Source organism: Eleginops maclovinus, chromosome 8 (assembly GCF_036324505.1).
Source record: "Eleginops maclovinus isolate JMC-PN-2008 ecotype Puerto Natales chromosome 8, JC_Emac_rtc_rv5, whole genome shotgun sequence".
NCBI classification, from domain to species: Eukaryota; Metazoa; Chordata; class Actinopteri; order Perciformes; family Eleginopidae; genus Eleginops; species Eleginops maclovinus.
Window position 1 is genome coordinate 13,383,733 of NC_086356.1, and position 24,480 is coordinate 13,408,212.

The 24,480-nt window shown below is 39.7% G+C and overlaps 2 protein-coding genes across 6 annotated transcripts; one reads left to right on the top strand and one right to left on the bottom strand.

The window, feature by feature from the left end:
• The first annotated feature begins 1,331 nt into the window (after nt 1-1,331).
• sgsm1b (small G protein signaling modulator 1b) lies at nt 1,332-13,528 on the top strand. Its single transcript, XM_063888792.1, is given in 26 exon segments — nt 1,332-1,394; nt 3,326-3,401; nt 4,216-4,378; nt 4,581-4,733; nt 4,983-5,050; nt 5,146-5,288; nt 5,382-5,513; nt 5,717-5,841; nt 5,924-5,991; nt 6,080-6,243; nt 6,355-6,484; nt 7,057-7,186; nt 7,268-7,332; nt 7,432-7,577; nt 7,702-7,830; nt 7,929-8,102; nt 8,233-8,301; nt 8,856-8,910; nt 8,913-9,079; nt 9,081-10,073; nt 10,155-10,279; nt 10,359-10,441; nt 10,526-10,635; nt 10,726-10,822; nt 10,939-11,106; nt 11,324-13,528. Coding segments are annotated over 26 exon segments (3,885 nt in total). The 3' UTR covers nt 11,413-13,528.
• Nucleotides 13,529-14,048: 520 nt separating this feature from the next.
• Nucleotides 14,049-18,472, bottom strand: srsf9 (serine and arginine rich splicing factor 9). 5 transcript variants are annotated; one of them, XM_063890005.1, is made up of 5 exons: nt 18,320-18,472; nt 16,674-16,850; nt 16,238-16,491; nt 14,983-15,155; nt 14,049-14,894 (listed from the first exon to the last, which is right to left on the bottom strand). In XM_063890005.1, the coding sequence occupies exons 2-5, from the start codon at nt 16,829-16,831 to the stop codon at nt 14,667-14,669; spliced, it is 813 nt and encodes a 270-aa protein (XP_063746075.1). In that variant the 5' UTR covers nt 16,832-16,850; nt 18,320-18,472; the 3' UTR covers nt 14,049-14,666. The 5 variants fall into 5 exon arrangements, with proteins under 5 accessions (XP_063746075.1, XP_063746073.1, XP_063746074.1 ...); XM_063890003.1 differs by having other exon boundaries at nt 16,674-16,971; nt 18,320-18,458; XM_063890004.1 differs by having other exon boundaries at nt 16,674-16,962; nt 18,320-18,457.
• Nucleotides 18,473-24,480: the final 6,008 nt, after the last annotated feature.

Below are 24,480 nucleotides of genomic sequence, written 5' to 3' on the forward strand. Positions count from 1 at the left end.
GTCTCACAAATACTCATTGCGTTTTATCAGATTGGTCTTTCAACCTACTGTAAAATAAGAGGCTCTTATAAAAACAACACGAGTTTCATTTGTGGTATTTTTAGGGAGTTCCCTCTTTCTTTAGTCTTAAGTTTAGGTTTGTGGTTTCAACCAACAGTATACTTGCACCAGAATGACCATGTTTGATAAAGAAGACACAATAGAGTTTAGCCTACTGTGAGACGATATAAATGTACATAAATATGTATTACCCAGATCGTCCCATGCCATCAGCAATACAGCAACTAAACCTTTAATATATCTTGGTGTATAAGCCCATTAGGGTCACCATTGCAAATTAATGAGCAGGACTGACATTTCGATGTCATAATTGGCTTTTAACATGATTTTTGCATCAATTTGATTAATCAATTGAATTTGTGTTAATTAGCTTGATTGGCCTGAAAGTACACTCCTGCCAGCAAACCCTTGGATTTACATAATTACAGGAACACTCTTTAATGCAGTTCAGTTTAACATGCCACAGCAACAGATACTCAAATTAAAACATTTATGTCTCTAAAACCCAACAATTATGTGTCCTAGTCATATTCAAAAATGTTATATGCTTTATTGGCATGTCCATAATTAAATTCAGTGTTGCCAAAGCAGGTTGTAGCTACAGGTTTAATAGTAAGAATGTATAAACCAAATTGTTTATAATACTACACTATAGCTATACAACCAGACTTAATAATGTAATATGATGAGATGAGAGCTGTTTCAAACATTAACAATACAATGATGTTGTTTGTGTGTAAATGCATTTTTTTTGACTGAGATAATATTTTTTATGAGGCTTTGATTTATTTGACATGGTGCCCAGTGGCTGTAGGCTACGTACCATATTTATTAAAGGGGCTCTGAATATGTCATCGATAATGTCAGAAATAAACTATTCTCAAAAATATTCAAATATTTTGACTGTGTAAGTTTGTCACAATAATTCCACCATATGTGTCACAGCAGGAATGGAGAATACGTAGCCTATAGCTGTCGGCGTTGTGATGTATGGGTTACTGTGACTTTAAAGGGGTGTTGGTTCTCAGAGGTAACAGATAGGTTTAATTTATTCGCTAAGAACACATCGCACATATCGGAGCCTCTCTGCCTTATAACCAGTGTGGTCTCCTTTGCTTTCCAGAAGACATCCTTCAGAATAAAAATCCGTGCGTGTCAGCGGTTGCACCCTTCCTGGAGCGATGGGAGGTACAGCCGTCTTTATTATTCTCTAGTCGTGAGTCTGTCATCATCTATTTCCCACACAGCAATCTGATCAGCATATATTCGTTATGTTTTCTCCTGTGACAGAGGCCGAGACGCGACAGAAACTGCTGCGCAATGTTAAGAAAGAGGTGCGTTGCTTTTTATTCAATTCTCGCTTATTAAAGCTTATGTTTACTGCCTCTGTGTGTGTGTGTGTGTGTGTGTGTGTGTGTGTGTGTGTGTGTGTGTGTGTGTGTGTGTGTGTGTGTGTGTGTGTGTGTGTGTGTGTGTGTGTGTGTGAGAGAGAGAGAGACAGCGTTCATCGGGTGTGAGCCACGACAACGACAAAGGCCTGTTTATAATAAAATGTGCTATAATTTTACCCAACAGAAGCGGATGTAATTAGGATTTCAGTTAAAATGGCATATGTTTTTGAGTGCTGTTAGACCGGTGTAAGATGATGGTGACGATGGTAGTGATGCTGTTGATGACGACGACAATGATACATGATGGTGGTGATGATGATGGTTTTATATGGAGAAAAACTACACTTTTAATAAGACTTTTAAAGATTAATGTGCAGACCCATTCAAAACCTGCCTTTACACATCCTAAAATGTCCCCCCCCATCTCCCTCACTCTGGAGAAGATGGCTATAAACTGACATTCATCACATCAAACATCTTATTATTTAAAACTTAACGTGACCTTGTTTTCCATTGACACTGTGTTAGCAACCATTACTTGCACAAAGTCCAACCCCAGCTGTTTGATTTATTAGTGAATTATAAGCAATTTTGATATTAGTCTACACGGAATTTAACTACAGCTTATATCAGACACTTCAAAACTGCTAGGTGAGTCCTGATCCCCAGGGGGAAAAAACAGGTTGTTTTATTCATAAGTGAAAAAAGACTGGTGCTTCCAGTCTTACCGTGTCTGTGCTCCCCCTCACCTGTGACTCATTGCCTCTCAACATCCAAGGCTCTGATGCTGGATCCTGCAGCAAGGAGGGGCTCAGCTGGTGTATATATATTTAAAACACAGCAAAGGATATTTTTTAAGTAATAATTTTAATTATTTAACATTTTTAACTCAGGTTATCAAATCAGATCTTGATTCATATGAGGGAGCATAAGTCCCTAACATGTTTGTGGTTTACATCTCATCAGCAACTACTGTTTGTGATTCTGGACTGGTTTTTATACAATAAACATCCAATAGGCAGTTTAAAATTCTGATCTCAATTATGACAAGACTCTTACAGTTCAACGCAATACAGCAATAGTTATTCCAATTAAATGTCAACCTTTAAAATGTTACTTATTGACTATTGGAATGACAGGAATGACAACAAGCCAGTTAAAAAAGCTGACATTTTGTAGACGGTGTTCAGAGACTAAAAATGTATGAAATAAAGCTTACATTAGAAACATATGAATAAAGGGAGTTTGTTTACCTGGCAATGACCATCTTTCACTGAGGCATAACAGAGTTGCATTATGGGAAGTGTAGACAGTGTTGGACCAAAAAAGGGATTAAAAAAAAAGTCATGGTATTTTAGCATTTGCCTCTTTGTTTTGACCAATTCTCCAACTTTATGAAAGTGGAATACTAGTTTGCTGTAGTGTCACTTAAAGGTGCAAGAAGAAAATGTGGATCATATAGGTGTAAATGACCTAATTCCTCCTGTACATCTAGAAAAAAAACTAAAAAACAAACATTTCAACTTGAGAGATTTCAGGGTTCTTCACTTTTCTCGCAATTCTCAAGTTAAAAGCAGAAAGAAAGCAGACAGGGAAGTGCATGTGTGGTGGTTTTTAAAATAATCCTAAGTGTGTGGTGCTTATAGGTGGTTTGGGAGGTCATAACAGAGGTTAAGTATTGAGTCCAAAAAACAATTAGCTCTACTGTTGTGAATGTGTTGTGGAACTGCACCAATCTTCCATTGCTCATCGTAACCTCTTGTAACTCATTCCCTCTATCCTTCCTGCTGTGCTTCTTGTTTGGACTCCCTGTCACCTCATGTTACTGTGTCAGACAGATTTATCGTTGTCCACTGTGTACCTTTCTCTCTTAGGTGAAACAAATTATGGAGGAGGCAGTAACGAGGAAATTTGTGCACGCAGACAGCAGCCACATCATATCCTTCTGCGGTAAATGTTTTTTGTGATTACATTGCACCAAAAGCAGTCTTTCTCTCACAGAGTGTTCCCAAATTCAGAGTGCACGCTCAAGGCATTTCCCATTATCTTTAATGTTTTTCGAAAATTAACTTAGGAATTGGCATCATCATTGGCTGTTCAAGTGGAGGCCATAAAAGAGGGACACACTAGACTTAATAAAAATCAGAGAGGATCTCTTTTTTTCTATCTTGGAAAAATTTGTTTTTTCAGCCTTTTGTATCGATCTATAAAAAGGATATTGCAGGCCCTGTTGGTTTAAATAGTATAAGACACAGCAGTTGTTACAACCTCACTGACATGTACAATGCAGATGGTTGACATCAGTTTGTGTCAAGCCATCACCTCCTACCAGTTCATGCTTACAGTGCAAAATGGGCCTTCGCAGTCTGTTCAAGCAATGCAATCCCTGACAATTTATTTTCAAAATGTTATTAGTCACGTCTATTTATATTTTATATGTAATAAAGTAGACTAGCACCCTTTAAAGGTGTTAATACTAACCAGGAGTGAGGCGTTTGTGATTCACATCCTTCATATCCTAGCAACGGTAGACACCGTTGGGCAGATTGTTTGTATCAGCTGTGCTTATTTTTCACTACTATTTGAAATAAAAAATATAGGCTTCACGCTTTAGAAGAGGACATTTTATTCAGCTTATGTGTTCAAAATAAAACTCAAAGGCAAGTAAAAAGATTCCAACTCAATGAAACAAACACACGAATAAAATCTAACTGAAAAAAATCCTAATCAAATATTGACTAATACTCTGTGTTTGTGTATGCAGCTGTAGTGGAGGCCTGTATGCTACACGGATTGAAGCGTCGAATTGCAGGCCTGCTGTGCAGTAACAAGGTTGCAGCTCTCTTTATGAAGGCGGCTAAAAGCTATTCCCCTGCTGAGGAACTCTGCCATAAGGTCCAGGAGATGCAACAGCTCATCGAAAACAGGTGAGGTCTTAACTGCCAGTGAGGGGCCGGTGACAAACAATCACAATAAGCACTCTTTCTCAATATTCTTGTATATTTCTCCCTTTTGTGTTCTACTTTTATGAGCTATAATGCACCCTGATGCCCTGTTCTGTTCTCTATGTTTGCTCCATTAACCACTATACAGAAGTGTCATCTGTAAGGTTTCTTTTCTGTTTTTCAGCAAGCAGAACAATTCTTCTCAGAGTAACGACCGCAGTCGGCAATCCAAGTTGGCCAACATCCCTCCTCAGGCACTGAAACACCTGTGGATCCGGACTGCACTGATAGAGAAGCTCCTGGACAAGATTGTCATGTACTTAGTGGAGAACAGCAGGTATGGTCACTCTTAATGCAACTAGATGAGTAAGAACTGATCTGAGATCTTCAGGCACAACTTTGGCTTGTTTGTTTTTGCACCTCAACAGTTTTCAACCTTATAAGCAAAGCATGTTATTATTTCAGCTTTTCTCCTATGGTACACACTGTATGGTAACATCCAATAATGTGTGGTTTGCAAACACAAAGTTGGGTAGGATTTCAAATTCATAAAATATCCTGAATTTCTAAATATGATTTCCTGCAGTGCCTTCTACGAGAAAGAAGCCATGCTGTTGGATCCTGTGGATGGACCAATTCTTGCATCTCTATTGGGTATTTATAAACCTTCAGATGGAACAGATTAAAGAGTCACACCCTTTATTTAGCTTTATTTTACTCATTTTAAAATGATGAACCTTGTTTTACAGTTGGCCCTTGTGCTTTGGAGTACACCAAAGTTAAGACTGCAGACCATTTCTGGACGGACCCGTCTGCTGATGAGCTCGTGCAGCGACACCGAATCCACAGCGGCCACTGTCGTCAAGATTCACCCTCCAGACGGCCTGCCCTGGTTAGATATTGAGGGCTTCAATAGTTTAAATCGCCAAATCAGCAATAACCTTACAGTGTGTAATACTTCTTCTGTCTTTTTAACCTGTATCAGATCCAGAAGAGACAGTCCAGTGGTAGCATGGATGATCGCCCTCTCATGTGGGTGAGGGACTACGTTGAATCACTCCACCAAAACTCCAGAACTACACTTCTATTTGGAAAGAACAATGTCCTGGTGCAGCCGGTGTGTGTTTGTCTTTTTCAGTGAATATATTTGCATACAATATTGCAATTACAAGAGGCTTGTTCACTGTGTATGAGACTTAAGAGCATCTAATTGAACTTACTGTGTTGTAATATTGTTGATTTTGTAAATGTTTTTTATTTGTGTAGTCAAAATCTGATAATGACATGTTGTTATTTCAAACAAATTACTTGTGTCTGAAGAGAGATGACATGGAGGCCATCCCAGGTTACCTTTCTCTACATCAAACTGCAGACCTCATGACACTGAAATGGACACCCAATCAGCTGATGAATGGAAATGTGGGCGAGCTTGATTCTGAGAAAAGGTTAGGCTAATTAACCTAAACAAAACAGTCTTACTTTTGCACAGTTTACTCATTGGCTCCTACTTTTTGTTCTTCCTTTCAGTGTGTATTGGGATTATGCTATGACGATTCGTTTAGACGAGATTGTGTACCTCCACTGTCATCAGCAAGGTACAGTATCCCTTTGGTTGCTTTTTGCACCCAAAGGAGGAGTTTGAAGAGTTATTTAAATTGGTATTTATTGTGTTATTTTCTCCAGTGAACAGTGGTGGGACAGTCGTTTTGGTGAGCCAGGATGGGATCCAGAGACCTCCTCTGCATTTTCCTAAAGGAGGACATATCCTCCAGTTTCTCACCTGCCTGGAGACCGGCCTGCTACCTCACGGACAGCTTGACCCCCCACTCTGGAATCAAAGAGGAAAGGTCAGCATGAATTGTGGATAGTAACATCCTTCTGTATCATGTTATTATAAGTATACCTATAACTGTGTTCTCTGTTATCTGTTGTAACATCTGTTGCTGTTCCACTCACAGGGAAAGGTTTTCCCCAAACTGAGAAAGAGGAGTCCGCACGGCTCATGTGATTCTGTATCCGATAAAGAAGATGATGAAGCAACCGATTATGTGTTTCGAATCCTCTTTCCTGGCAATCAGATGGAGTTCAGTAAGTGTCTTTAATCTTCCTGCTCTGCCTCCCTGAGCTAATCTAATAAAACATCAGCGACTACATCTACGATTGCATTACTCTCCTAATACTGATTTACAGATTAGAGAATTGCAGTTTAGATTAATCTGTTTTCCCAAGGCATATATCATTTATAATACATCTTTCTAATTAATTTTCTCTAATTTTGATCTGTTGCATTCCCTGTGTGTTCACATTATAGTACCATCAACAACAAGGAGACTTTGCATGGACAGTAATTTGTTTGATACATCTTCATATCACTTGGTTTGTTTTTTTCCCCATCTTTTTAAAACGTTTTCCTTATTGTTTGCATAAAAGCATCAGAATCCAGTTTAACGCAAACTCAGTTTTCACAAAAATTGAACCTGCCAGGGTGTAATTTGGGCAAGAAACATAAATATTAAATACAAAACATTACAAAGAAATATATTTTCAAAATACTATTTAAAAATATGTACAATGTAACAAAATGTGCAAAACTTCATCTGGTTTTACTTGCATATGATGGTATTAGTAGCATTAGTAATGATAAAGCTATCATGCCCTAGCAGTGGCCCTGGAGCTGATGGAGCAGGGAGTGAACATTTGGCAACCGACGCCCCGAAAGTCCTCCTGCTCCTCCTGCTCACAGAATGGCTCTTCTGATGGCTCTCTGCCTAATGGCTGTAATCAGGAAAGGTGCGTATTCCCCTGGACAGGATCAAATATAAATTCAGATGAATCTGTTAGACTCAATTTGCCATGTTCCCCTCTTACCAGGGCTCCCTTAAAGCTCCTCTGTGACACAATGAAGTACCAGATCATCTCCCGTGCTTTCTATGGATGTGAGTACAACCAACTGTTGGTTATCCATTCATTTGGGAATCATTACATTCCCAGTGAAGTTGTTCTTATCAATAAAAACATCTGTCTTTCTTCTCCAGGGCTTGCATACTGCCGTCATCTGTCCACGGTTCGCACACACCTATCTGCTCTGGTCAACATCACTATAGTTGATCCTGATGTGCCCTGTGATTCCCGAGGAGGCCTCTCTGTGGAGGTCTGGGGCCAATTCCTCAACGACAGCTCTGTAAGATACACACAGAAACACCAGGCGAAAAGTATTTTGTTTTGAATTACTGTATTAAATGGTTATTTTATGTAGTGTGTGATTTCCGTGTGCATTGATAAATAGCAGAGTTCATCTTGTTTAGGTGTTTGATGCAGAGGAGATACACAGGCTTGTGTATTATGGTGGTGTGGCTCCTTCACTACGCAAAGAGGTCTGGCCTTTCCTGTTGGGACACTACCAGTTCACCATGACAGCCAAATGCCGACAAGAGGTATACTGATGAGCTGTTTGAAGACTGAGACTGCATAAAGAACACATATACACCACTGGGAATGTTACGATCTTTGTTACACAAGGTTTCCATTTCAGATTGACGAGCAGATGCGGATCATGTATGAGCAGACGATGAAGGAGTGGCAGGGGTGTGAGGCCATCGTCCGTCAGAGGGAGAGCGAGAAGCATGCTGAGGCCATCGCCAGATGTTCGTCTGGAGCCAGTGTGGAGAGAGGCCCTGTGCAGCGGGACTCCACCATCAGCACAGATGCAAGTTTGACCTCTTTGCATAACATGTGCTGTATAACGTGACCATTATCCCAACAGATAGAGGAGAACTGTTTATAGTATTTTGAGGTCATTTCTAAGAAAGGTTGTGTGATGCTTTTCTCTGTTACAGTCATCTCTGTGTAGCAGCTCAGATCCACAGAGTGCCGTCTCACAAAGTGATTCCAGTAACAGCGCACAGGTACTTTCTCATGAGAATGAAGTTCAAAACAGAAATTGAGTCCAGAATAAGGTTTTACCGGTGTTTCTTTCTTCTAATATGTGTAATCCCACTCTTTAAAACTTACTGTAGTGTAGGTCATAACTCTATTCATTTCCTACTTTTCATTCAAATTGAACTTCAATCAACTGGCAAAATACTTGCTCAGAATAGGCTAATAGTCATCATACATCTTTAAGTAATAGATAACTTAGAAATAAAAACAATAAGCTGCAGTGTTAAAACCTTTTTTCCAATCTAACTCTGACCCAAAGTTAAATGTGAAGGATTAAATATGACATTGTTAGATAACAAGACAACTTTGAAATACATTTTTGCCAAAAGCTGCCTGGAAAGTTGGAAATCATTCTCAAAACGTATAGTATTCCTTGAAAGTTGCATCATTAGTATATATTATTCATAGCTTTTGGGCTAACTCAAATAAAAGCACTGGTATAATGCTTCATCATTTGTCCTTGTCATTGAGCAAGGTTACATAATCTACTGCATATTCAATGCGTTGCTTTTGTCACCAGGTATTTGGATCGGTTGAGGCAGTGGATCAGATTGAGGCTGAACCCAAGGCTGAGAAGCAGAAATACAGCACAGTAGTCCAGTGAAGGATATCACAAGTGGCACCACAGGTGCCCCACAGATTCCCTCTGGCAGCCCCTCCTCTCCGGGTCTGACAAATCAGCAGCCATGTTCAAAAATCAGCCCTCTTCTAATAGAGCCAGCTGTTGGATCCGCAACCATTCAGCCCGTCAGTGGAAGAATCTGAAATCTTAAATGAGAAAACAACTGCACTGCAGGAAGAGGAGGTAAAGGAGCCAGTAGCTAGTAGTAATGTCGAGGTGTTTGAGACAAACACGGAGACCGTTTCAGAAGGTGAGGTTCAGGACTGTGGAATCAGTGAGTCACAAGAGACATTTAACTCTAAAGAAATAACGGAAGTAGAAGAAAAAGGTGTTTCAACAAGTGAGCCATTTGAAGACTTGAAAGCAGTAGACACAAATATGAATTTAAGAAGTGTTCCAGAAAGCACAAATGTTCTAAAACTAGAGACAGAGATCCATAATGAATATTTCCAAGCACCTCCACTCGGGCAGACCTTGGGATTTCAAGCACAAAAGAGCAAAGAACTGGACTTGGAGCCTCTATGTCCGCCTGCAGAAGAAAAACACACAAATCCACCAAGTGAAGAACCTGAAATCACTTCTGAAAAAAAGGCCTCTACCACAGAGTCAGAGAGAAAGGATGCTGAATTAACGATTTGTGACTCGACTGAAATCAAAAAAGACAAACCTACAGACATTTTATTTGAGAAACCTGGTTCAATTTCACCTGTCAGACAAGTACTGAACGCTCTCCAGTCAGCGTCAAGGGGCAGCCTTTCATTAACGTCACACTCTCGGCAGTCTCCAGACACAGCAGATTCAGACGACTCTCCTTCTGCCCTGGAAATGGAGGACATACCTGCAGGGACATGTGTGACCTCTGAGGATATCAAGTCCAGGCCTCTGACTGGCCTTGCTGCACCCCCTGTCTCTCTTGCACAAAGACTGAAAATAGCATCAGAGGATTTTGTCCTAGATCACCATCTGGACACAGCCTGCAACACCAGCCCTGAGGGCACCGACTTGGGCCTTTCTGAGGAGGAGCATGAGATGGAAAATGTGCTTGCTGAACCGGAGTCTGCAGAGGTCGGAGGAGATGCCAAATTGGACGAATCCTCAGAAGAACAAACCTATTCTGTAAGCAATACACAAGACATACCACTTTTTTAATAGTTGGCATCACATGCTAACAGAATTCTCTCTATATTTTTTTTGTAGCAAGAAACACTGGACATGTACCTGATCAACTTGCATCGCATTGACAAAGATGTCCGACGCTGCGACAGAGCGTATTGGTACTTCACTCCTGAGAACCTGGAGAAGCTGCGTAACATCATGTGCAGGTAAATGCTTCTCCATGCCAAATTTCCCTGACGTTTGTCTCAAAACATGCAAATCTGACAGATATGGTTGTCTTCGCAGTTACGTGTGGCAGCATCTCGATACAGGTTACGTCCAGGGCATGTGTGATTTGCTAGCTCCCCTACTGGTTATTCTGGACGATGGTCAGTGAAACACAAACTCTCAGTATATACTTCTTAAAATGCAATTAACTGGCTAAATTAACTTTTTATATGTGTGCTTTCCAGAGGTCGTGGCATTCAGCTGCTTCACTGAACTGATGAAGAGGATGAACCACAATTTTCCTCATGGAGGGGCCATGGACTCTCACTTCGCCAATATGCGTTCTCTTATCCAGGTAGGTACATAAATGGGCAACAGTGGATGTGCATACAAACATACACAAAAGCTATAGTGTAATCATGACTTCTTATTTTTACACAAATAGATCCTGGACTCTGAGCTGTTTGAACTGATGCAGCAGAATGGAGACTACACACACTTTTACTTCTGTTATCGATGGTTTCTACTCGACTTCAAAAGAGGTGATGGCAAACACACGCATCATGACATTTGCTAGATAGACTATTTAAGCTGATTTGGCATTTTATGTAATGTTATATTGTATTTAATCTGTTCCTGGTTGTTGTTTTTTTCACAGAAATGGTGTATGATGATGTTTACTCTGTGTGGGAAACAATCTGGGCAGCAAAGTACATCTCCTCCGAGCACTTTGTGCTTTTCATTGCTCTGGCGCTTGTGGAGATGTATAGAGACATCATTCTAGAAAATAACATGGACTTCACAGACATCATCAAGTTCTTTAATGGTAAGACCAAATGAGAGAAATAAAATGGGAAAAAGTGCGGCCAATTACCAGAGTGTAGTCATAATTAAAACTAGATTGATCAGCTATGATATTGTATGATACTTTCAAAATAATAAATAAATAATACTCTCAGTCTTAAGGAGAATACAAACAGTTAAATGTTAGGAATATTATTAAGCATTGTAAATAACTATGGTTTTCCAATTGTTTTTCTCAGAAATGGCAGAGCGACACAACGTCCCGCAGGTCCTGATGATGGCTCGAGACTTGGTCAACAAAGTACAGACGCTCATAGAGAACAAGTGACACAGCTGTTCTGCTCCCATGTTTCTTTGTGCTAAATTGTTTCAAGACACTGTATAACAGTAATTTATTCAAAAGGAAATACATGTTTATGAAATGCAGTGATTGGTAAGTCCAGTATTCTAAGATAGTTGTACAACAACTTATTCCCAGCTGCTCCTCTCTACATGTATATTCAGGGGAGATGGAAATATTTTTAATGTGATATTGTTCACCTAGTGAATGTACCCTTGTTGGAATTGCTTCAGGATGTTATTTATTTTGCCTTAAATTAAGCTATTTTTTCAGGGATCCAGCAACCAAATTCTGCACTGTATTGTTGCTTTTTGTTCAGTTAGACCAACAACAAATCTTGTGAAGCACTTGAATATATTTTAAATACCATTATTTTTTTGCTGAAATTGTAGCTCCCATGACTAACCTTCTTGTGAGGAACTTGTATATATTTTCAGTAATTATGTCTGCCATTATTAGATGATTTGGTTTTGTGAAAGTTAAAGGTAAATTAGAGGAGTTTGTGTCTAAGTAGCATGTGTGATTTGCTTCTCAAAAGCCATTTTATGACAAATTAGCGGCTTCTCTGAGGCTTGATGGTACTCTTCCTGTGTTTGCCTCTGATGCATACAAGCTTGCAAGAGATCCAGACCCAACCTGTGATCTCTGTGCACTCCGGCACGATTGCACATAGTTTGCATCTAAATACCATCTTTCCTCTGGTACCAAGTTCCTCAACATCGTGCTCCTCTGACTTTGGCTATGCATTGTTTCTTTGTAGACTGGTTCTTGCTACTGGTTCAATGCAGACACATTTGTCTCACCTTAAATAACACTATGCTGCTCAGGCGGAAGATTTCAGCTGTTGTTTTTTCACAACATCAAGATAGTACAGTGCCAACTGATTTTACTTCCTTGCAGCATTGTGGTAGCTGCTGTGATGGTTGATTTTCAGCTGGTGGTAAACTAAAAGTATAACCTTGATAACCCTGCAATCAATGTCATGTTTTTCTTGTCCTGCCGTCTTGGTTGCCTTGTCTTTCATACACTCTAGTCTTACAATAACTGTAGATATTTCCTGGAGTAAATGTGCATTTCTCTTTATTACCTCAAAATCCCTGTGTTCATGGCAGTTAAAAAAAAAGCTCTGCTCCTCATGATGTTAAAGATCATAAGTATCACATTTGGCTTTGACACTTTCCTCTGCTGCATTTAGTTTCTTGTATAGCGGGTGTGAAACAACCCTCTCCACCAGGGCGACCTCCTTAGTTTGATCAGTTGAGAGAGTCGTAACTTGTGCTCAGTCCATTGAAGTGCATCTGTCTTTTGGCCAGACAGCAATTGTAAGCAGATTTAATGTTGTACCCCTCCCACTCCAAAGTTTCTGTTTGCTGTACTGTATTACAGTGCTACTTAGCTGTCATAACTCCATATATATATTTTTTAATTTTTAGCTGTCCTTGTCATTTAAAGATTTGGTTTAGTGCTTGCTGGTCAGTGGCATGTAGCCATGCAGATACATTTGGTTTTATATGTGTATGTTCACACCGCTGAAGCAGCTGCTGCTAATCAAATACAGTGAAGGTGAATGGAATTGTATTTGTTCAGCTGAAATGATCATATATTTAAAGAAACAATGTTAGGTAAGAAAAAATAGTTTTAATTGGCTTAAAGGGGTCTGTGATCTGATCCGTTGAGCAGATATTCCAGATGGATGTCCTAAATGTTCAACACAAATACAAAGTCCTCTATTTGACCCAAAGTAAGTCAGAGAATATGATTTATTGGTGCCACTCACAACTGCAAAATAGCCATAACTCACCCCATGTTTGGTTCACAACATCTTAACAAGTGTTTAGATTTCACTGCTAATGTCTCCATGTGATCTTCTAAAACATGCCCGAGTAGTGCTCTTTGTGTATTGCTGTGTTTGTTGTCAGAAGATTTACTGTAAACAGTGTGTTTAGAAGAAACTAAGCTCGTACATAGTTATATAAATGCAATACGATGTCTGTATATGGGCTTTATCTGACTATAATGAACAGAAAGATAAAAATATGCCATTGGAAAAAAATATATTTTTATTTTTTTCGTGTCCTCTCAAATTGTCACCTGGTAAAATTAATTTATTGCGTATTAAAAATATTATATTTTGCATCCCATGTGTCTTGTTTTTATCTCCACGCTTAACACATGATACTCAAGTTTAGCACGGGTATTTTCTTTTTTTCAGTTCAATCCGAGCATTGCACACATTTACATTTCAAAGGTTTTGAGATGCTGATACTTATTTCTGAAGGGATTTCGATGGAAGAGCTGGAGTACAACAGTCTTGATTTGGTGCACAGAATGACTATACACAGTATCTTTACTGACCAGCTTTTTGTTAAAGTAATTTGCAGCTTGCCATTATCAAAATTACTATTAAATATAGCTTAGCTTTAAACACAGGTCACAGTTGCAAATAATAAAATAAGTTATAGCTGTTAAGGGACCTCATTTTGCATGCTAGCTAATTTTAATAAAATACAGCAATGATTAAGGTTACCAGTAACATCTGCTTCAAGCTTTTGAAAATGACTTATATTAATATTAGTAATGATCTATTAAACATAAGATTTAGGACAATGAAAGACACAGCCAGAAAAAGTTAGCATTTTATTTCAAAGAAAAAAACAACATTAGAGATGCATACAAATTATAATCCAACTACAGGCCACCTCGGTCACGCATAAAAAAAGAAATCTGACAGGTGAGACTTACAACATGTGGCACTACTCTAAAAGGCTCACTGGATACATGATTTGAATCAGAGTAGGATACGATTACCATGATTTACTTCACAGGTTCTTAGATTGGCAAGTGTATGATTAGATCTACTGGATGAAACAAACTAAGGAAAATGCTGTCAAGAAATTAAGCAATATGACTTTCGGCCTTAAAGCTTATTTTCCTGTCACGGTTTGACATCACACCCCAGGATTTCTTTATAAAAGAAATCTCCAATATGTTATATGATAATCAAATATAATTACCTCACTAAGAAAGACAAATCAACATCCCGATACCACAAATGTTTACAGAACCAAGACAAATTATCTTTAAGGCTTTGGGGAGGAGCAGGGTACTCAGGTGATCGTGAACATGGAATGTATGTAGTAATAACAATGACTTTTCTTAGGAGGAGGCCTGGGGTTTTAAAAAAATTTAAAAGTAGAATTACAAAACATTTTCCCCAATTCCTCTATAAATGGCGGGCCTTTTTACCGGTAATGACGTGGTGGTGGGCTATGGTGCTGTGGAGGGTGCCTCCTGGGGGGTGGACTATGGCGCGACATACCATGGCGAGGAGGTGACTGGTAGCGAGCAGGAGGAGAACCTCTGTTATGGTAGGGAGGTGAATAGCGACCTCTGGATCTGGAGCGGGAACGTGACCGGTTATAGCTGGGAGTGCCTCGTTCCTCGTAGACACGGATGTAAGCAGTCTCACCCTACAAAAGGAGAAAAATATAGACTATTGTTAGTTAACCTCGTAATATCAAAAAGAGATGCTTGAATCTCAACAGCACAGGAACTCACCTGATGCGAACGAAACTCGGTCCGATCCAGTCTGCGCAATGCGTAATCCATGTCCTCTCTACGGAGAAACTCTACCACCCCCTCTCCATCACGCTGCACATCTGCAAAACAAACATCCCCTGCCTCGCGCATATGATCCTTCAAATCCTGCCAGCTCCCAGTTGGTGGTAATCCTGAAATGGGAAAAAGACTGATTTGAATGGGACAAAAAGGATTTCCTATCAATTTAATTTACCTGGAAACAATACCAAAAAGTTTTAAAGCATGTATTTAAAATCATGAGCTTATCAACAATTTCAAATTGAGATTAAATTATTGTACATTAAATGTTACAATGAACCCTACAACCACACAATAGTGTTCTTTCAGAAATCTGCTCTATTATGACCTGCATATTAATGCAACTGTTGGTCTTAGATAAGCAGTCCTAGTCTACAGCTGACATTAACATGCTTGTTTAATCAGTAGCATACAACAGGTATTGCTGTAATGACAAAAATACACCTACCATTCACTATAGTTGGTGTTTGGGATTATGCAGCCAACATGACCCGTTTCCGTTACTGTTTTGTTTTTCATGACTTAAAAGGCTGACTTGACCTCATCCATTTAGTCCCCTTGTCTTTCAGTCCGCCAAGAAAGAGAGAAACACTTCTGCCTACAACTATTACGTCCTTAACTAGGTCCCTTGTCCTCCAGTCCGCCATGAGAGAGAAGATCTGCCTATGACTGATGACGTCCTTTGCTAGTTCCCTTGTCCTTGAATCCGCCATGAGAGAGAAACATTCTTGCCTATGACTCAAGATTTCCTCTACTAGTTTCTTTGTCCTCCACTCCACCAAGAAAGAGAGAAACACATCTGCCTAGGATTGATGATGACCTGTTAGTCCCTTTGTCCTCCAGTCCGCCATTGGAGAGAGTGAAAGATATCTGCCTACGACTTGTGATGTCATATACTAGTTATTTTGTCCTCCAGTCCACCATGAGAGAGAGAGTGTGAAACAAATCTTCCTACGGCTCATGATTTCCTCTACTAGTCTCTTTGTTCTCCACTCCGCCAGGAAAGAGAGAAACGTACTGCCTACAACTTGCGACGACCTTTACTAGTTCCCTTGTCCTCCAGTCCGCCATGAGAGAAAGAGTGAATGTATCTTCCTACGACTCTTACCTCCAACACATTCCCATTCCCCTTGACCTCCAGAAGGCAGCGAAAGAGAGAATTATGATCTGGCTATGACTCATGACGTCCACCTACCAGTCACCATGACCCGGAATTCAGATCTTCTTGTTGGGGGTCCAAATCTTCCCCTAGGTCCTCCAGGTCCTCCAGGTCCTCCTCCACCTCTTTCTCCTCCTCCACCACCTCCTCCGCCTCCCCCTCCTCCTCCGCCTCCACCACCACCACCCATAGGACCAAATTTAGCACCAGCAGATCGAGGGTACTCCACTCTCAATTTGGTGTCTCCATATCCATATCCATTCCTTCCATAGACAGCGTCATCTGCATCCCTAAGAGAAGAGAGCAAAGAACTCCTTACCAAAGTACGCCTGTTAGCGGACAAAGGTCTGGAATTTCCGTCCCCATCCAGTCCCTGCTGCCAGTCACTGGAGATGATTGTTTACCATAAAACTTAAGGTATCCACCAAGGGGAATGTGATTTGATGTGCCAAAGACCATCCCTAAAACTCACCGTGGGTCTTCAAATCGGACAAAGGCAAACGGGATAGTGCCTCTATTGTTCTTCAATTCAATGTCCCGGATTTTTCCATATTTGTAGAAGAGATCCTCAACGTCTCGCTCCTGGACATCCAAGGGAAGATTCCCCACATAGATCCGTCCATCCGACATGGTGGTTGAATAATTGGCACTGCTGACACAGAATGGGGGCACCTGCAGACTTTTAGATCACTTCTTGCTTTCACAAATAGCTGATGAAGTAGTCCTTATCCTACTTCCAATCCGAAACTTAGTCCATCCGCCTGCAATTCCTCAATTGAATTAAAAGTAAAGATTATTCAACGTGAGGATGTAGCCATGGGTAGTAAAAGATGAGTTCAAAACAAATGGAACAGGCCCTCAGATCCAAGCCTGAAAGCTTTTAAAAACATTGGAATAAATGTCTGACAACTTTAATAAATAATAAAAAGTATACTACTTAAAATGATGCATTCTGTGGAAAGATCTATAGGAAATAAACGTCATAACGTCATCAACGTCAACAAATCAAATAGACATTTCTTCCTGCACTAGGTTTGTGTCGAATATTTAACAATTATGTGACAGATTAAAGCAAAAACCAACACATTTGATGACTTTGACGGCCCTCAAACCTACTCATTGGTTGTAAGATTTTAGGTGTTGAGATCTGGTGACTGAAAAGGCTATTCGAAATGATTTACGATGTTTGATATTCATTAACCATCTGTGCTTCATAAGGTAGCCTCTGCATCTGTAGTGGTCTGGTTTAACCTTTAATATCAGCACTCCCCTGAGGTAAATAAAACGATTAAAGGCACGCTACAGCCATACATCAAAATAGCACAGTTCATTTGAATATTCATGTACATCATTTACAAAATAAACAAAGCAATGCAGCACCTAACTATAGTCTTGGTGTTATTACACACATGATCAATTCCCCAACAAATGTATTTATGGAAGGGCTGAGATAGAAATAAATAGTTTGTAGGTGTTTTCGATTTTTCTTTAATGGTGGTTAACGATATATATATATATTTTTTAAACTAACACTCAGCTTACATTAAACGTTAATTAACACTATCCAACTTCATTGCGTTTGTATTCAAACTCAGCAGCTGTTTAACTGACACATTGATGTAGAAAGGTTAATACATAGGTTTAACAATAAAGTTAGCTAATATCCTGAGAAGTCCTTGTTAACAACATCACATTCAGCAGTGATAAGTCAGTAGAGGAACGTGTTTTCCCAGAAGTAACCTTAGCTTCAACACGACTAAACTAGCCTGCCTAGCTAATCTGAGCTAGCCTTGGTTTAATGTAGGGTAGTTAGCTAGCCTTACAAACGTTTTCTGCAACGCAACAATACATCTATTGCAACAGAAAACATATAAACAGGACAGTTAAACTTCACATGCTTTGCTTTCAAGTTAAAGATGGCTTACGACTTGTTATGTAGTCCAGTTAATTACGATATCGTTCTCTTTGTTGACAATATAAGGTCAGCTAGCCGGGGCTAACGAGAGTCTGTTTTCGCAAAAAGCACCAATATTCCTCACTCACTCCGACACCAATAATAAAGTAGGATACGTTAAATCCATGTCATAAATAACAATTAAATATGAAAAAAGCGATTACCTTTGACAACAAGCAAGGGCACCTTTCTTCCGAGGATATAATGCTAGCAGTTCGCACGCTGTGCTGCTTCCTTGTCAGTTAGCAACATTAGCAAACAGGTCTATCTTCTTCTAGTTCACAATTCAGTCTCGAGTGAGGGTTTATCGATTTGCTGCCTCCTGTTGGTAAGTAAAGCAAGGCAAGGCAAGTTTATTTACACAGCACCTTTCAACACAAGGCAATTCGAAGTGCTTTACAAACATTAAGAGCATTAAAAAATAATGCAGCATAAACACATTATAAAAAGGCATTTAAAAACAGTCATTTAAGAGCAAAGATAATGAAATCAACACAACAGGTATAAAATACATGAATAAAAGTTACAGTACTGCAGAAAAAAAGTCACAATGCAGGAGGAAGTAAGAGGAACATCTAGCTGCGTTTGGTATTTCCGATATCCCAACTCCTAAAAATGTTGTTAAAAAGTATACCTAATGGTGGAAGAAGTGGCCTAACAACTCTAAGCTTTAACTTGAGTAAAAATAGCAATAATACAGCGTAGCAATACATTGTTGCAGTCATCCTGTATTCAAAATCTCACAACAGTAAAATAAATAATATTTCAAGAATCAAAATATAGTAAACATATCAAAAGTAAAGTAAGCAAAGTAAAGCTGTCAAACAAATGTATAAAAGCACAGTTTTTCCTCTTTCTTTTTTTTACACTTAAATCACACAATGCCCCATGGTGTCTTCACCCAAGACCCTAGTCATGCCTTTTGCCTTCGTCTTGGCTCAATATCTGTATAGGTAATATGTCTAGGCTTTTTGCAGCACGATTTATTTTTTAAGGAATATTGTATCTGAGAGCACAGCATCACGATGACCAAACCCCTTGAAGTAGTTTGGGTGAGATTGACATACCTTAAGTGAAAGGCTTGCCTCTGGTAATTAGACTGTTTAACTCTGGGAGCGTCAATATGCTGGCACCTAACTATTTTTAAAAACATTTGTATTTTATTTAATCTTCTTATTGGAGGTTTTTACTTAACATCCTTATGTTTATATGATTACGATTATCTTGTTTTAATTTATTGCACAGTTGCTTCTTACTTTTAAATGAACATTTCATGTTATTTATCTTTTATTTTATTTCATTCTAACATGGAAGAACTGTAACAAAACCCAATTTCCCAAGAATAAATTAAGTATTCTGACTCTATTTGTGCTTGTTACAAGGTAGTTAACATATAGCTTCAAAATATGTAACAAGCGGTTACATTTTTGTATTCATATCTCATTGAACATGTTCTGTACAAAGAAAAGTCCATAAATAATGATGCACATTCTTCCTTTTGTTCTCTTACTGATTAATAACGTAACAACCTTGCAAATAATGGGAACATATATGCAGGCCCGTCGCGTTCAGGTAGGCATGGTAGGCAATTGCCTAGGGCCCCCGAGTAGGAGGAGGCCCCCCAAAGACGACAGGTTAAGATTTTTTTTTTTTTTTTTTTTTTTTTTTTTCAAAATTCAAAGAAAAGTCTGATACAAATGCAACATGAATCAAACAACATGCATACCAATAAGACAGGTCATGTATTCAACAGCAATGACGATTTTAAATAGCTTCATAATAATAAGCAGTCATCTGTATATGAAGGGCTCTGCTGCGACTGCGAGGGCAGCAACAGCGCCTCCCTAGAGCATGCGATGTCCGAAAAGCGCAACGACACATTGTAGTCGAAATACCCCAGCTCAAGGGGGCCCCCCTTTCCCATGCATTAGCGCGACAGCGTCAAGTGCAAGTGAAAAGTGAAAAATTAAAATGAAGCGAAATTATCTCTCCGGCAATCAAAAAAAGAAGAAGAAAAGGGAAGAGGAGCAGAAAAGAAAACAAGACACCGGTAAGTAGAATATACACAATCAACATGAAAATTGTGCCAGGCAGGGTATACCATATTTTGCTAGAGTAGCGAGGTTGTAACGACGACTAGCTAGGAACCAGTGGTTTGGCATGCTAGCATGCTAACCAAACTTAAACTGCTACCTTTGACTTCACTATAAGTTCATAACGTTATCAGCTGGCCAAATTGATCAACGATTAATTCCTCTTAATATCCTAAATAAACTTCACATATGTTTTCAGTCGTTAGAGCCTTGAGACAACCAGTGAAATAGTTATTCCTGTAGTAGCTAGCTATTTAATAGGAGATTAACATGGGAGTTTACAATAATTTTGCTAGAATACCATTGGGTTGATTTACTTACTTTATTTACATTTTAACGGTTAACATCCCGGCGCAGATCAGCCACATGAAGAAAACAGCCACTTTAGTGTCAATTAATCCTTTTCTAAACCTATTCTGCTGTTTGTTGTTGTTGGTCTCCATGATAGCTGTAAATACCACTGGACCACCGTTAAAAACTGTACCGATAGCTTTGAGCTTTTTCTATGGGACACAGACAGTACACAGACACACACAGACAGGCCCGTCGCGTTCAGGTAGGCATGGTAGGCAATTGCCTAGGGCCCCCGAGTAGGAGGAGGCCCCCCAAAGACGACAGGTTAAGATTTTTTTTTTTTTTTTTTTTTTTTTTTTTCAAAATTCAAAGAAAAGTCTGATACAAATGCAACATGAATCAAACAACATGCATACCAATAAGACAGGTCATGTATTCAACAGCAATGACGATTTTAAATAGCTTCATAATAATAAGCAGTCATCTGTATATGAAGGGCTCTGCTGCGACTGCGAGGGCAGCAACAGCGCCTCCCTAGAGCATGCGATGTCCGAAAAGCGCAACGACACATTGTAGTCGAAATACCCCAGCTCGAGGGGGCCCCCCTTTCCCATGCATTAGCGCGACAGCGTCAAGTGCAAGTGAAAAGTGAAAAATTAAAATGAAGCGAAATTATCTCTCCGGCAATCAAAAAAAGAAGAAGAAAAGGGAAGAGGAGCAGAAAAGAAAACAAGACACCGGTAAGTAGAATATACACAATCAACATGAAAATTGTGCCAGGCAGGGTATACCATATTTTGCTAGAGTAGCGAGGTTGTAACGACGACTAGCTAGGAACCAGTGGTTTGGCATGCTAGCATGCTAACCAAACTTAAACTGCTACCTTTGACTTCACTATAAGTTCATAACGTTATCAGCTGGCCAAATTGATCAACGATTAATTCCTCTTAATATCCTAAATAAACTTCACATATGTTTTCAGTCGTTAGAGCCTTGAGACAACCAGTGAAATAGTTATTCCTGTAGTAGCTAGCTATTTAATAGGAGATTAACATGGGAGTTTACAATAATTTTGCTAGAATACCATTGGGTTGATTTACTTACTTTATTTACATTTTAACGGTTAACATCCCGGCGCAGATCAGCCACATGAAGAAAACAGCCACTTTAGTGTCAATTAATCCTTTTCTAAACCTATTCTGCTGTTTGTTGTTGTTGGTCTCCATGATAGCTGTAAATACCACTGGACCACCGTTAAAAACTGTACCGATAGCTTTGAGCTTTTTCTATGGGACACAGACAGTACACAGACACACACAGACACACCACGGGTGCGGGGATGGCGCTGTTGCCACTCACAGAATTGATTTCAGGAAAACAGCTCGTCTTAGTGACTGTATTTCTGTTTTCAAACCAGTGAAAACGGGATTATTGTAAGATTTTATTATTATTATTTTTTTTACTTTTTTTTGGTGAAGCAGTGCTTCACCTGTAGTCGTATAGAAACCGCCACTAAACCGCCTAGTAGGAACTGTGTGTAATGCTTTTAATATCTATTTCACCACAATTATCAGACTGTAAAATGATAGGATTTCAAAAGCATTTGAAAAATAACCAAGCTAATCATACAGTACTTATTCTTTCTCCAAGGGGCATTGCTGAAATTTCTTCATCCCGCTCTACCAAGTGTTGTCTCTGGTGCTACTGAAGGTAACGTTCTTTTCTACCTATTATTAGTGCCTTCTATCAACACACTTGATGTTATCAAAATGACTTTACATTTTTCTAATTCAAGTCATAGTTGTGTGTATTCATTCCACTTGCCCACAGAGTCTTCTGGACATTTCAAATATGTGGGACATTCACTAATGTTAATGAATAACTGAGTTGTTGAGATCAATGCATGCAAAATGTGCAATATAAATAAAAAGAATATTATTTATGTATTTATTTATTTTTGCACCAGGGCCATCAACATCGTCTTCGTCACATGTTTATGAGGAGGAGCAAGTGGAAGACAACATTGCGGCGTCCACACCACTTCCCAGCAGTGGTTCAACAGAAGGTGCATTAAGCCGCACAATTTCAACTTATCACCTATCATAGTGACCCAAAGTTATAGCAGCATGTGCTGTGAAAGTGTATTAAAATGACCATTTGCTATAAAGCGTTACACAAGTAGATCACCATACCTTAAGCATTTAGTTGTCGTACTTCACACATGAAACTGTGCCATGAATTAATTTGTAATTACATATTTTTCAGCAGTGCCATCAACTCCATCACGACTTGAGGAGGAGCAAGTGGAAGCATCCACACCACTTCCCAGCAGTGGTTCAACAGAAGGTGCATTAAGCCGCACAATTTCAACTTATCACCTAACACCCATGTGCTATGAAAGTGTATTAAAATGACCCTTTCTTTTTAAAGCATTATACAAGTAGATCACCATTCCCTAGTTGCTGTACTTACCACATGGCAATTGTGCTATAAATTAATTTGCAACTATATGTTTTCAACAGTGCCATCAACTCCATCTCCACTTCATGAGGAGGACAAAGAGGAAGATGACATTGACATGGCAGAGACCACCCCACCATCCAGAACTGGGGTACCTGTAGGTATTGCAAGCACCACATTAAGTGATGACCCAGGATGTTGGCCCAGTGTCCTAACAAGCAGTATGCGCTGTGAAATAGTCAAAAAAGGACCTGTGCAAATCATGGACATTGAATTCCCGCAAAACTTAGACAATCCTCCTCGAAGATTCACCAAGGACAGTTACAAAAGAACCATGAAAAATGGTGAGAATATACATCGATCGTGGCTGGTGTATTCCATCCACACAGATGGAGTGTTCTGTTTCCCTTGTACTGTTTTCGGGAAGCGTGAGCGTGACAATGCCTTAACGACCTGTGGCTACGGTGGATGGAAGAACCTTTCCTATCGCCTAAAAAAACACGAGTGCACAAAGGTGCACTGTGACAATGTGAAAAAGTGGCACGACCTTCAGAGGAGACTGCAAACCAGTACACTGATTGATCAAAGACAGATGGAGTTGATGCAACTTGAAGTTGAACACTGGAAAGGCGTGATTCGGAGAGTGATTGCCATAGTTTCCCATCTGGCAGAACGCAACCAGGCTTTGAGAGGAACTACCAGTACCGTGTATGATCGCCACAATGGGAATTTTCTGGCTCAAGTGGAACTCCTAGCACAGTTTGATCCGGTAATGAATGAACACATCAGACGAATACAATGCAAAGAGACAAAGGTGCATTACCTGAGTGGAGTCATTCAGAACGAAATCATTCAGCTGGTCGGAGACAAAATCCTACAGGAGATTGCAAGAAGAGTGCACAAAGCAAAATACTTCTCCGTGATCATGGATTGCACTCCTGACATCAGCCACAAGGAACAACTTTCTGTTGTTCTCAGGATTGTCAACTGTGAAACACCTGTTTCTATTGCTGAGCATTTTTTGGGATTTGTACATGTTGAAGACACAACTGGTAAAGGGCTCAGTGAAATCCTGCTTGACCAGTTGGAGAAGCACAACCTCAGCATTTCAGATTGCCGTGGGCAGTCATACGACAATGGCAGCAATATGATGGGCCACAAACAGGGTGTGCAGGCAAGAATTTTAGAGCTGAACAACAAGGCGCTATGCATCCCATGCAGCAGTCACACACTAAATCTGGTTGTGTCAGATGCTGGCAAGTCTTCAGTGTTGTCCATGTCTTTTTTTGGTATGCTGCAACGACTGTACAACCTTTTCAGTTCCTCTGTGCACCGCTGGGCAATTTTGAAGCAGCATGTGAAGCAGCTCACCCTTAAGCCACTTTCAGGGACGAGATGGGAGGCCCGAATTGACAGTGTGAAGGTAGTGCGGTACCATCTACCTGAAATACTAGACGGACTGTCAGCACTGGAGACAT

Bases quoted from the DNA above. Each gene is read 5' to 3' on its own strand.
- srsf9 (XM_063890005.1), bottom strand. From the start codon at position 16,831: ATGTCGGATGGACGGATCTATGTGGGGAATCTTCCCTTGGATGTCCAG. The intron at 16,492-16,673 runs GTGAGTTTTAGG...CTCTTCTCTTAG, and splicing joins GTCCGATTTGAAGACCCACG to GGATGCAGATGACGCTGTCT. The intron at 15,156-16,237 runs GTAGGTGGACGT...TTCCCATTTCAG, and splicing joins ATTCCGGGTCATGGTGACTG to GATTACCACCAACTGGGAGC.